We start from the raw sequence: 14,199 nt of genomic DNA on the forward strand, positions 1-14,199 counted from the left end.
CAGCGGGCTCTGTTTCTGATTCACTATCTTCTCTCTCCCTCTCTCTCACCCTTTCTCTCCCTCTCTCTCACCCTCTCTCTCTCTCTCTCTCCCTCTCTCTCCCTCCCTGCCTCTCTCTCTCTCCCTCCCTCCCTCCCTCCCTCTCTCTCTCTCCCCCTCTCTCTTCCTCCTTCCCTCCCTCCCTGCCTCTCTCTCTCTCTCTCCCTCCCTCCCTCCCTCCCTCCCTCCCTCTCTCTCTCTCTCTCTCTCCCTCCCTCCCTCCCTCCCTCCCTCCCTCCCTCTCTCTCTCTCTCTCTCCCTCTCTCTCTCTCTCTCCATACAGTATAATCAGGACGGAAGCCAGAGCCATGGAGGTTGTAACTCATTTTATGAATGACACAGTAGAGTTCTACAGATGGGGCCTTACTATAGCAGGTAAAGTGATCTCTCCCTCTCCCTCCCCCCGGCTGCCTGACCAGGCTAGCGCAGTAGCAGCAGGCCTCTGGTCTGAGATACACCCAAGGCAGACCCCCATGTAGATGAATAGAAACTATTAACATCACATTTCCATAATGCTTAATATCCTTTATGCAGTCTTGGGCTTCTTGGCCTCTAGCTCTACCATCTTTCCTCCTCAGACAAGCGGGTAGAGAGATGGCCGATGATGTCATCACCCCTCCCGACCCTGGCCATTAGCTGCCTGTACCTGCTGTTCCTGTGGGCGGGGCCTAGATACATGCAGGGCCGCGAGCCCTTCCAGCTGCGCAGGCCCCTCATAGTCTACAACTTCAGCATGGTGGTCCTCAACTTCTACATCGCCAAAGAGGTAGGGCTGGAATGTGGCGCGCGCACACACACACACACACACACACACACACACACACACACACACACACACACACACGCACACACACACACACACACACACACAGAGCAAGAAATAAGGCTCTGCAAACCAACACACACACACACACACACACACACACATGGTTCCTCAATGCATAATTTGATTTAAGGCCAAGCACAATGAGTCCTAGTCCTTGACTTCTTTTCTCCAGTTAAAGCTTAATGTCACAAAATCTGTATTTACCTACTTTTCCAAGGAGAGGACTTTCGATATGAGACCACTGTGGAAGTGTCTGTAAAATATGATGACCTGTTAACAGACGTCCATCTGACTGAATGTTTGATGCAGTGTTGACATTACCCATTTTGAAAGTTTGTTCTATTTTTTGTTCTTAAACACATTTACAGAAGAATATTTATCTGTGTTCCTGTGAAAATTATTCTCACAAAAACGTGTTTCCTCACTTAAAAAAAAAACTAAATACAAAAATAGTTATGCAACACATCTTACAGTTAGGTGGAAATGAGGGTGTGAGGAGAGAAATGGAACCAGGCCGCCTCCCTGGCCCCACAGCGGACCAGGTTCCATTCTGTTGTCTTTCTCCCTCAGCTCCTCATAGGCTCCAGGGCAGCGGGATACGACTATCTCTGTCAGCCTGTCAACTACTCCAACGACGTCAACGAAGTTAGGGTGAGTGTAAACACACACACACACACACACACACACACACACACACACACACACACACACACACACACACTCGCTCTCTCTCTCCCCCTCTCTCAAGTCCATTTTTAATTGGAATGGCGGATTATTCCGATGACTGAGACACCATGTGGGAGCATTCAAGCACCGTGCTCCCTGAGTATGAAAGCTCCCTGTCCATCCCAGAGGAATCTCTGAGGAAATGGAGTTGAGCTTTGTTCTAGTGTGTTCTACTGTATAGGTTGTAACTGTTGTAGCGTGTGTCTGTATAGGTTGTAACTGTGTTGTAGTGTGTCTCTGCAGGTTGTAACTGTGATGTAGTGTGTCTGTGCAGGTTGTAACTGTGTTGTAGTGTGTGTGTGTAGGTTGTAACTGTGTTGTAGTGTGTCTGTGTGTAGGTTGTAACTGTGTTGTAGTGTGTCTGTGTGTAGGTTGTAACTGTGTTGTAGTGTGTCTCTGCAGGTTGTAACTGTGTTGTAGTGTGTCTCTGTAGGTTGTAACTGTGTTGTAGTGTGTGTCTGTGTGTAGGTTGTAACTGTGTTGTAGTGTGTCTGTGTGTAGGTTGTAACTGTGTTGTAGTGTGTCTGTGTGTAGGTTGTAACTGTGTTGTAGTGTGTCTGTGTAGGTTGTAACTGTGTTGTAGTGTGTCTCTGTAGGTTGTAACTGTGTTGTAGTGTGTCTGTGTGTAGGTTGTAACTGTGTTGTAGTGTGTGTCTGTGTGTAGGTTGTAACTGTGTTGTAGTGTGTGTCTGTGTGTAGGTTGTAACTGTGTTGTAGTGTGTCTCTGTAGGTTGTAACTGTGTTGTAGTGTGTCTCTGCAGGTTGTAACTGTGTTGTAGTGTGTCTCTGTAGGTTGTAACTGTGTTGTAGTGTGTCTGCAGGTTGTAACTGTGTTGTAGTGTGTCTCTGCAGGTTGTAACTGTGTTTTAGTGTGTCTCTGTAGGTTATAACTGTGTTGTAGTGTGTCTGTGTAGGTTGTAACTGTGTTGTAGTGTGTCTGTGTAGGTTGTAACTGTGTTGTAGTGTGTCTGTGTAGGTTGTAACTGTGTTGTAGTGTGTCTCTGCAGGTTGTAACTGTGTTGTAGTGTGTCTGTGTAGGTTGTAACTGTGTTGTGTCTCTGTAGGTTGTAACTGTGTTGTAGTGTGTGTCTGTGTAGGGTAAGCTGCACACTAGGTCTGTAGTCGGACGTATATTTAGCCTCAGTGTAAGTATCCATATAGAAAAAGTCTAAGCATTGCTGAAGTACGTAAGCTTATCGTTGGTGTTAAGAAGATCACTGGAGTTTCAAATGCATCTCACTGTGTGTGTGTGTGTGTGTGTTAGTTTAAGGAGAGGATGGGATCTGGAAAGTTAGTGTGAGGGCTGATCTGTGGTGATTCCAGGAGGTAGGGGCGGGGCCTGATTAAAAGCAGGCGGGGTTACTGGGTGTCACCCTGCTGCCCCTCCCTGATGGCATTACTCAGGGATCACTGGGAGAGAGAGACCGGGGATCAGAGAGATTCAACATGTCCTGTTTAACTGGCCTCCCTGCACGGGCTGTGGAAGGAGAAATGGATGCAGACGGTAAATGTGTGTGTGTGCACGTGTGTGTGTGTGCGTGTGAGAGAGACTCAGAGTGTGTGTGTGAGGAGCCCTTAATTTTATCTTTCATCTGTGCAGTCAACCCCATTGACAAAATAAATCCCACGAAAACCTCTGAGAGCCCCATTAGGAGGTGTCCAGCCCCGACCCATACGGTCCTTAGCGTTGGCAGCAGAGATACTGTCTTCTTAACGCTACAAAGACTACTCACTCCTCGCCTGGGCCCGGCCCGTATGGCTCTTAACTCACTCCTCGCCTGGGCCCGGCCCGTATGGCTCTTAACTCACTCCTCGCCTTGGCCCGGTCCATATGGTCCTTAACTCACTCCTCACCTGGGCCCGGCCCGTATGGTCCTTAACTCACTCCTCACCTGGGCCCGGCCCGTATGGTCCTTAACTCACTCCTCGCCTGGGCCCGGTCCGTATGGCTCTTAACTCACTCCTCGCCTGGGCCCGGCCCGTATGGTCCTTAACTCACTCCTCGCCTGTGCCCGGTCCATATGGCTCTTAACTCACTCCTCGCCTGGGCCCGGCCCGTATGGTCCTTAACTCACTCCTCGCCTGGGCCCGGTCCATATGGTCCTTAACTCACTCCTCGCCTGGGCCCGGTCCATATGGTCCCTTACTCACTCCTCGTCTGGGCCCGGCCCGTATGGTCCTTAACTCACTCCTCGCCTGGGCCCGGCCCGTATGGTCCTTAACTCACTCCTCGCCTGGGCCCGGCCCGTATGGTCCTTAACTCACTCCTCGCCTGGGCCCGGCCCGTATGGTCCTTAACTCACTCCTCGTCTGGGAACCGGCACCTGAATGAGAAAGTTCTAAATGCGATTCAGGGTCTGCAAAGGTTCTCGTCCAGTTTGGTCTCTTGCCTGGAATTCCAACCATTAATTAATTTGAATGAAACTGTGCAGCGTGATTGGTCAGGGGACGAACCAATCGCAGAGGACTCCTTCGGCAACGCCCGTCTCGGAAAAAACGTCCGCAACGGGAGCCCGTTCAGACTGAATCATGGTGTGAAGGGACGATGGAGAGCGTCAGGCTAACTCGGTCCCTCCCCGCTTGCCGTCCCCAGATAGCCTCGGCCCTGTGGTGGTACTACATCTCTAAGGGGGTGGAGTTCCTGGACACAGTGTTCTTCATCCTGAGGAAGAAGTTCAACCAGGTCAGCTTCCTGCACGTCTACCACCACTGCACCATGTTCATCCTCTGGTGGATCGGCATCAAGTGGGTCCCCGGCGGACAGTGTGAGTGGGGTGGGGGGGCGTCAGTGGGTGTGTGTGTGTGTGGGAGGGGGGGGTCAGTGTGTGTGGGGGGTCATTGTGAGTGTGTTTGGGGGTCAATGTGTGTGTGTGGGGGGGGGGGGGGGGGCAGTGAGTTTGGGGGGTCAGTGTGAGTGTGTGTGGGGGGCAGTGTAAGTGTGAGTGTGTGTGGGGTGGTCAGTGTGAGTGTGTGTGGGGGGGCAGTTTGAGTGTGTGTGTGTGTGTGTGGGGGGGGTCACCCGATACAGCCTGAATCAGCTGATTTCTTTGAGGAAAATCAATCAGCCTAGTAGAATCAAACAGGAGGGTGCCTGCTGACCTGCTAGCGGTTCTGTGGGTGGGTTCTGTGAGTGGGTTCTGTGGGTGGGTTCTGTGGGTGGGTTCTGTGAGTGGGTGAGTGGGTAGGGTGGCTCTCACACAACCAGCGTGACCATACAGGTGCTAGCTACTGTGCTAGCAAGCTAGCTAGCTAGCCACTGTTCTAGCTAGCTACTTACTAGCTTACCACTGTTCTAGCTAGCTTGCTATTATGACCGTGCCCACAAGCATCATCCACGTGGACACGGGGGTGAGGCTGATCACCAGGTTGGACGCAGGAGTGAAATAGCTCAGACTGCGCTGAGTGGCCGTGCTCCGCACATCGTAATACCCCTGTGTGAGCACGTGCGCCATTTCATCGAGATATTGCAATCTTCTGACCAGGTCAGCAGGTGCCCTCCTTTTTGATTCTAATCGTCTGATCTATGTTGATTTTCCTTGAATAAGTCGTCTGATTCTTTCTGAACTGGACTGTGGGGGGGGGGGGGGGTCAGTGTGATTGAGGGGTCGAGGGGGACAGCGGTGGGGGGGGGGGGGGGTCTAACGGGGGGACGTGATCAGAGGGATTATATCCGAGTGCCTGAGTGAGGGCGTGAGCCGCGTGAGCCTGCGTTGGTGGATATACGGGGGGTGTAGATAAAACCTCTCCTCCAGGCAAAGTCCCACCGACCCCAGAGCTAATGACCTGGCATGCGAGACCTTCCTAAGCTGTCTGACCCCTTCCACAGCCTTCTTCGGCGCGGCCATAAACTCCTCCATCCACGTTCTGATGTACCTGTACTACGGCCTGGCCGCCTTCGGACCCAAGATCCAGAAATACCTGTGGTGGAAGAAATACCTTACCATCATCCAGATGGTACGGCTCGGCTCGGCCAAGTGTTTACGTTACGCTGTCGTGTTTCAGATCATTTTTACATTGAAAGCAAAGCTTAAAGCACGTGCAGGGCGCATGGACTGTGTGTGTATTCACACACATTTACACGCATATGTATGTGTAATGAGTAGGTATTCAATTATTAATATGTAATTTAACACTAGAACTGTGTTTGCCACACAAATTGCCTTTGAGCTACTACATTTAGAATTGTTCTGTCCTGAGTAGTCCTGAATATCTACCACACATCTCTACGTTATCATGATCACAACATTGTTGACACACACACACACACATGCAGGGGCCTCATTTATCATTGTGGATACACTCTTTTTCATTTACACCTGATTTTTGTACTTTCTTTTCTCCGCAAATAATGTGATGTAGGCCTATTACAAAATTCCATGGGAAAAATTGTGTATATATCTCACAATATTTCCCATCGAGTTTTGGCATGATACATCACATTATTTGCGGAGAAAAGCAAGTACAAAAATCAGGTGTAAATGAAAAACGGTGTATCCACAATGATAAATGAGGCCCCAGGCCTGCTGACTGACATATTTACACTGATTTTAGAAATTTGTGAATAATTGTATCACCTGCTCCAAGGCAGGACAGAGCAACAATATTCCCAGTAAAAGTGGATGCCCTTTCTCATACAGTAATACATTGCAAGCAAACCTGACACGTTTGGTATAAAGTTTTCACATCCCTATATTATATATTATTATGTAAATCGCATATTTGATAAATTAAAGAGTGACATGTTGGATAGATAGAGTAGGTAGCCTACCTCACTTATCCCAGAGCTACACTAAGCTAGGCTACAGCGTGTGCTATTGAGATGGACACTTGATGGGCCATCAGTGAGAGCAGTAGGACAGTCGAACCTGATGCCACAATAGGATCTTGACGCACACGAGCGCGTGCCTGAGTTACTGATATGAAAACCCCCAGAAGCCTCTGTGGTTGTGGTGTTCAGAAGCCTCTGTGGTTGTGGTGTTCAGAAGCCTCTGTGGTTGTGGTGTTCAGAAGCGTGTGTTTTTGTCCCACAGATCCAGTTCCACGTGACCATCGGCCACGCCGGTCACTCGCTCTACATGGACTGCCCGTTCCCGGCTTGGATGCAGTGGGCCCTGATTGGCTACGCCGTCACCTTCATCGTCCTCTTCGCTAACTTCTACTACCATGCCTACCGCCGCCAGCCGCGCTCCGCGCACAAGGGGGGCGCGCCGGCTGCTAACGGCATCTCCGCGGCGACCAACGGCTACGGCAACACGGGGGAGCCGGAGGAGAACGGGAAGCGGCAGAAGAAGGGACGAGCGAAGAGGGAATAGAGGAAGAGAGAGAGAGGGAAAAGAGAGAGAGAGAGAGAGAGAGAGAGAGAGAGAGAGAGAGAGAGAGAGAGAGAGAGAGAGAGGGAGGGAGGACTGTTGGGGCAGGGGAGCGTGAAAAGAAGGTGAAAAGAGAAAAACACAAGCAGGATGTTTTTGACAGATGCTAATTTGTAACCAACCCATACAGGCAAAAGGATAGCAGCAGTATGTGTGTGTGTGTGTGTGTGTGTGTGTAGGGGTGTGTGTGTGTGTAAGTGTGTGTGTGTGTGTGTGTGTCTGAGGTGGGGGGTTGTGGGTATGATGGGGCTAGGCTGTGTGTGTGTGTGTGTGTGAGGGGGGGGGGGGGGGGGGGGGTTCTCTTCATATCAGATATTTTTTACAAACAGTCTCTTAAAGCTGCTTTTCATGTAGACTGTGCTGCTCCATCTCTGTACAGCTTGGTTCTGGTGGAAGTCAGGATGGTAGAAATACAACTAAACTGTTGGACAGCTTCCTCTACCAACCAAAACACACCATCTTTTGTACTCTATTACATATTTGTTCAACTTGTCCTGCTGAAGTAGTGATTCAAATGCTCCTTTTATTTTCTAGCATTTTAAACAAAGATTTTAAGTATTTATTGCAGGGGCATCTTCCATGAAACCATACCAAAGAGGGTATCCTTTTGTGTCGTTCGATGGGTTTAAAGTATTGTGGACAAATATATCTAGAATTAAACTCTCAGTTAGGAAGCCGGATAGCTTTTTCAAGTGGCTCTCCACATGTTTGCTTTCTAAGTATATTTCAATCAGGGACACACAGACGTCCGTGACAGCGATACGCAAAACAAAACACGGCGTACGATTGAACACGCGGTGTGTTACACACGTTTACAGGTTGTAACATGCATCCATGACATGCAGTGCATTAGGGCCGGGCCGTTTTCCTCAATATGTGACCAAGCCAGGAAAGAGATTTCCCACAATTCCAGGCTTCAACTAGAACCCAAAGTGATAAGGGCAGGGTCACGTCGTCCAGTCCACCTGTTTCAATTGCGTTTGTCTACCAGAATGGCAAAGACTGCTGTATATCGTACTGTAGAGGAATATCAAGTGTGGGTCGGTCACCACATGTGCATTTTGCAACATGGGAAAAAAAAAATCTTGTGCCCGAGCAATGCTGTGTGTATCATCCTCATTTACCCTATTTTAAGTTTTTGTTTCTTAAAGTAATTGTCTGCTTGACTGTGTTTGTTCTTGCCGTGCGGCGTAGCTGAGGTGTGTCTGGGAAAAGAGACCAGGCTCACCAGGGCCTCACTGCCATGTAGGACCCAAGGGAAATGGATCCCAAAGAGCTTCGTTTTTTTTCTAACTCACTGTATTTTCAGTTTGATAATGAAATAAACACCCCTCCCTCAAACTACTGGTGGCAGGTATACAGAAATAAAGTGTGTGTGTGTGTGTGTGTGTGTGCGCGTGCTTGTATTCCTGCTTGTCAGAATGTGGCAGCATGCTTGCATCTTCTCCTGGATTAAGGACCTCTTAGACAGACGGTTTGCTGTATCCTCCATTGCAAGCAAACATGAATGTGCATCGACTTGATGCCAACACTTTACAAACCCAGTACAGAGGATCTGTAGCCATGAGGAGTAGAATCCACAGCCTCTCTATCTCCCCACCTCTACCCCCCCCTCTCCTTTCTGCCTCCATCCCCCTCTTCCTGTGTCCTGGATGAGAGAGAGAGAGAGAGAGATAGCAGGGGGAGGGGGCGCTGTGTCTCTGGGGCTTGACTAGACAGATCTGCCTTAATCCGAGGGAGTAAATTGGCTTTGGGGTAAAAGAGCTTACGTCCACGTCATCCAGATAGTTAACCCAGGAATTCAGGTCACTGGGCAGCCATCTGTGAGCCATGGCTGGTGCATGCATGTTATTAGGGAAATCCAGGTGCAACACACATGGACACATTATTGTAATTCAAAAGTATTTTTGTTCATGTGCATACATTTAAATTGGGGTTAGTCAGATGTATTAATTATTACTCCAGACTTCTGGCATGATGGCTTTTTTTTTTTTACTGTGTGTGTGTGTGGGGGGGGTACTGTGTTCATACAGTAGAGAATGATATGTAGCATTATGCACACGTCATGATTGAATTAGGATACTTTTTAAGATACAAAATGGACTCTCCACACCTCCCTCTCATCAATCCATCCACACCTTCCTTCCTTTCTCCATCCATCCACACCTCCCTCTCACCACTCCATTCTCTCCATTCTTTCACTGCACATCAAACTCCACATATCTTCCTCTCTCTCTCTCTCTCTCTCTCTCTCTCTCTCTCTCTCTCTCTTTCACACACACACACACACACACACACACACACACACACACACATTACTACAGTCCCTATCCACTCACCAGCACTGTATGCCCCATCCTTATCCTGCACCTCACCCCATCTCTGGCTCACCAACACCCCTATGTGACCAGGCCAACAGGATGAACCAGAGGACAGAGAGAATGAAGCAACAAGGGTGTTGAAGGTGTGTGTGTGTGTGTGTGTGTGTGTGTGTGTGTGTGTCCTCCTGGGGGACAGAGGGATATATGTCAGGTCGTCAACCCTAAGAGGATTCCCGGAGGCCAAAGCTTTCCATCAGGGCCACTTAGCCCAGGTCACCAGAACCTGCTAGCTCGGCAGCCGACTCACACCCTGGCCGTGCGTGTGTGTGTGTGTGTGTGTGTGTGTGTGTGAGAGAGCGACCCCTAGACTACTGCCCTAGAATCAGATTATCAACCCCATCTGCCAGACGGGGGCAGTAGAGGAGACATTAGTGCAGGAGACAGCACTGCGCTCCATTTTCCTGCAAACACACATAAATAAATGCTAAAATATACATGCTCGCTCGCACACACACCACACTGAGATCACGATTTACCTCGAGACGTGAGGTGATTTACCTCGAGACGAGAGGTGCAAATAATTAGGACCCATATCCACCTTAGCAAGGGCTAGTCACCAGCCAATTGGAAAGGAGAAAAGGAGAGGGCTTTGGGTTTGGAATGGAGCCTGCCTCCCCAGTTGCATGGGGGAAATAACAACCCCCCCTCCTCCAGCTGGAATCCCTGCCACCCTTTAGGCGCCCCATGTAAAGCCTGCTAGAACCGCCACTGAATACTGCTGCACCGAGGAGGCGGGTCATAGCCGATCCACCAATCACTCGCCTAGGACTGTGGGGTTGCAGGAGCAGACAGCATCACGTTTGGACTGCGCAGATGAGACGTAGGTTGCAGCACCCTCTTGTGGTTGCCAGTGTCATTACACATAAAAGTGCAAGGACTGAGATTGAAAAGGAGGGTGGAGGATGGTTTGGGGAAGTGGTGAACAAAACAGATCGACATTCATACAAATAAACATGGCAGAACAAGTAGGGTGTCCTGCACTGAGGGGAGCTGGGATGTCAGTCCGTCATTGGTGGGGAGTCAGGACGGCCCCTTCCTGTTTAAACTGTCCCCTGGGGGATGGAGCTCTGTGTATGTGTGTGTGTGTTTAGTCGGTATCCTCGTCGTCTTCACTCTCCTCGACGCCGCCGGTGGGTGCATGGAGATGCAGCGGCTAGCCCACCTCACATTTTCTCCAGGAAATGTACTTTCTAGTTATTATAGTTCTCCCCAGTTTTTTGCCACTTAACTACTTCTTCATACTTTGTGCTAGGAACTTCATTCAAACTTTCAAATGTTCATGACATTTAGCTCTTTAACGGATCCATTCAGATTTTAGATTATTTTATTTTTTTTATAGTTTTTTAACTATTTTTTGTTCCATTGAAACTGCTTGAAACTGCTTTTGGAATGTTCAGAAACTTTATGTTTTTACCACCTCGTTACAAAAAAAATATACATGATTCGGATTGTGATCGGAAATTAACAATTAACAACTTTTGCCCATAGCTGCTTTAAGCAATCAAGCTGCTATATAAATGATCATGAAATGTGCTTACTTTAGAATATTGTTGGAAAAGATCTAGAAGTGGGTCAATGTTGAATAACCTAGCTAACATTACCTAATGTTACATTTCTTTATATATTATTACATATATTAAAGCAATACATAGCCTTTTCTCCGATTTCCTCAGAACTGCGCCCCCACAGGCTCTGTGAGTAAGTGCACTGTCGTACTGTGTAAAGTAACTCTCATAATGTTGGTATGAAATGGTAGTCAAACTATGCAATGATGATTCCACACTGTTTCCACTCAAATTCCCAACAAATGTGGCCACCACACTGTTCAGGACATTCCCAGGTCTTGCTCTCAGGAATCGGTAAAAGAAAGGGACATGGTTCCTCCATAATGTGCTAGGGCTCTGCTTAGATAAAATGCTTGGTCATCAGAAAATATCACAACGACAAAGTAATCACGAAACGACAATTAAAAACATGTAACTTACTGACTAGTCTCGTATAGCCAGACCTATCTCCACACTTCGTTTACGCTGTGCCAGCGCCGGAGACAGGTATGGTTGGACATATTAGGCTCGTTCGAGATGAGCAGCGCCTCAACTTAGACCTGGTCCATGGCGATATCTATACAGATAACGCCCTGTTACTCTCAATGCAATTTGCCTATGAAAGCGCTTCATCGGCCCGGTCGTCCGAGTCTACAGACAAAACCGTTTCGTTACTCACCAAAGTAAACACATCGTTGGAAAGATGAAAGCCTTTTCTCCTAAATTTGTTTGTAGTCCCCCACCTTTCAAATAAAAGGCAAATTTGTACACTTAAATGTTTTATATCCACAGCGCATCGACTGTCTTCTTCTACCGGTGAATCGCCGCTCTCCGCTTTGTTTAGCCTACTCACTGCTGCCGCCCATGTCGGGGATGATGCATTACATCTTAAAGTCTCTCAACACCATTTAAGCGCTTTACAGAGAACAAGGGAGGTGGGCATACGTCCCACCCCTACATATTCCAGAGGGAAGCAAAAAAACAGTATCACCCAGGGGCCAGATAAGTGAGCTGTAAAAAATTAATCCCTGACCCCTCTCAACAAGGCGATCGAGCAAGCTCCTGGAGTATGTTTGTCTACTGGCTAAGAACATTTATAAATCAATAAATAACATTAAATTACATTTTCAGAGTAAGAGAGGCTAAACACATCATAGGAGAGACATGGCCAACACTGGTGTATGTCTGTGTGTGTGTGTGAATGTGCCTGGGCCCAAATAGAGGCAGGTGTTGGGGTAGGGAGGGGGTAGGAAAAGGATACGGACCCGGGTTAGGGTGAGGGGAAGCCCAGGCCTAAAGCCGGAAGTGGACTGGTGTCTGTGTTTACGTGTGTGTGTGTTAACTAAATACTACAACATCCACAGCTGACATGGGGGTATCTATCGGACTCAGGGTGGTCTGTGGGCGACAGTGGGACCTGGTTAGAAGGTAGGAGGGAGAGAGAGAGGCACTAGGGGAGGCAGAAAACGATTAGTAGCACGCTGAGCCATTTAAGCAACACAGATATCAGAACAGAACAAGCCTGTTTCAGGGCAACCAGCTTCTGTACACAACTTGATATAGGCCTACATACAGTGCATAGCAGGATATACACCAATGTATACAGAGGATTCACAGGTAGGTTTGAGGCTGCCTTTCTGTGTCTCAAGGTCCTGGCTAGTGATTGTAGGCTAGGTCGAAAAGGTATGTCTTGAGATCTCGCTTGAAGACCTCCGTTTTTTTGGCCCTTCTTAGGCACTCCGGCAGGGTGTTCCAGAGGTTGGGGGCATAGAAACTAAAAGCTGCCTCTCCGTGTTTCTTGGTCCTGGCTTTTGGAACTGTTAAGAGTTCAGTACCTAAGGATCTGAGTGGTCTGTTGGGCATGTACTTAACAAGCATGTCTGAAATCTATTCTGGTGCGTGACTGTGGAGAGATTAATAAACTAGTAATAGTATTTTAAAGTATATTCTAGAGTTGACAGGTAACCAGTGTAGTGATTTTAAGGCTGGTGTGATGTGTGCCCTTCATCTAGTCTTGGTGAGGACTCGTACTGGAGCATTCTGTATCATTTGTAGCTTAGAGATTGTTTCCTTTGGCAGGCCTGATAGTAGAGCATTGCAGTAGTCCAGCCTGCTTGTGATGAAAGCATGCATTATTCTTTCGGTGTCAGCCTGAGAGAGAAAGGGTTGCACCTTGGCAATGTTCCTTAAGTGGTAAAAATATGTCTTTGTAATATTCTTGATGTGGTTTTCGAAATTAAGATCTGAGTCAACCTGTAGATAGGGAGTCATTAACAATGGCTAAAATGTCATGGGATACAGAGTCAAAAATAGTTTTGAAAAAATCGGTGGGGATGGGATCCAGCAGGCATGTGGAGGATTTGTGTTTGGATACTACTTTTCTTAACATTTCTGTGTCCACCAGTGTAAACAAGCTCATATTTGCATTACATGGAGGAAGGGGATCTGTGAACGGAATGCATGGCCTTTCCTGGGTGATATTCCTTCTAATATTCATAATCTTATCTCTGAAGTAAGCTGCAAATTCCTCACATTTGGAGGTAGAGAGCAGGTTATCTGTTTTTTTACGGCAGGGTTTATTAGGCTATCAATTGTTGAGAAGAGCACTCTTGAATTATTTCGGTTGATAGATATCAATTTTGAGAAATGGTCTTTCCTTGCATTTCTTATTGCTTTATTAAAGACAGAGAGATGTTCTTTGAGAATATCATGGTGGACCTGTAGCTTGGTTTTTCGCCATATACGCTCAGAACTTGTGTGTTGTGTGTGTGATGTGTTTCCTCATTTCACCATGGAGCTTTATGATTGGCTGTGATCCTTTTCAGTTTAATAGGTGCTACAGAATCCAAGGCTGCCCTTACTCTGGTGTTAAAGGTGGTTGCTAAGTCTTCAATAGTTCCTAACGGCCCCACTTCTGGAGTTGATAAATTGCTTGTGATCATTATTTCTCTAAAACTATCGGCTACTGCGGAGGTAAGATAACATTTCTTGATAAAGCGCTCAGTACTACTTTTGACTTTAGGAGCCAATGCAGTGAAGAAGATACAGAAATGGTCGGAGAGAGCGAGGTCACTAATAGAGGAAACAGTGATAGTCAGGCCCTTAGTAATCACTAGATCAAGGGTGTGGCCGCGGTTGTGGGTTGGCTCAGTGATATGTTGGGTAAAATCCATGGAGTTTAGGAGGTTGATAAAGTCCCTGGCTTTCAAGTCCGCCTCAGTATCCACGTGTATGTTGAAATCTCCAGTGATGATAATGGTAAATGGACTGCAATTATATAGCGCTTTTCCACCTTAGCGGTACTCAAACTCAGC

At 47.7% G+C, this 14,199-nt stretch overlaps 2 protein-coding genes across 2 annotated transcripts in view; both read left to right on the forward strand.

Annotated features, from left to right (window-relative positions):
- Nucleotides 1-347: 347 nt before the first annotated feature.
- LOC311322160 (very long chain fatty acid elongase 4-like) lies at nt 348-6,903 on the forward strand (the record flags this gene model as incomplete). The annotated part of the gene is made up of 6 exons (XM_084454197.1): nt 348-414; nt 618-805; nt 1,436-1,516; nt 4,185-4,356; nt 5,418-5,545; nt 6,622-6,903. The coding sequence occupies 6 exons, from the start codon at nt 348-350 to the stop codon at nt 6,901-6,903; spliced, it is 918 nt and encodes a 305-aa protein (XP_084310323.1).
- A 2,299-nt stretch (nt 6,904-9,202) lies between these two features.
- The window catches only part of LOC311321918 (histone H3.2), a gene marked incomplete at its 3' end in the record, with an annotated part of 169,182 nt that continues 164,185 nt past the window's right edge, over nt 9,203-14,199 (forward strand). The window contains exon 1 of the mRNA XM_084453932.1: nt 9,203-9,283. The remainder of the gene's footprint in view (nt 9,284-14,199) is intronic.

Source organism: Borostomias antarcticus (genome assembly GCF_949987555.1).
Source record: "Borostomias antarcticus genome assembly, chromosome: 19".
NCBI lineage: Eukaryota > Metazoa > Chordata > Actinopteri > Stomiiformes > Stomiidae > Borostomias > Borostomias antarcticus.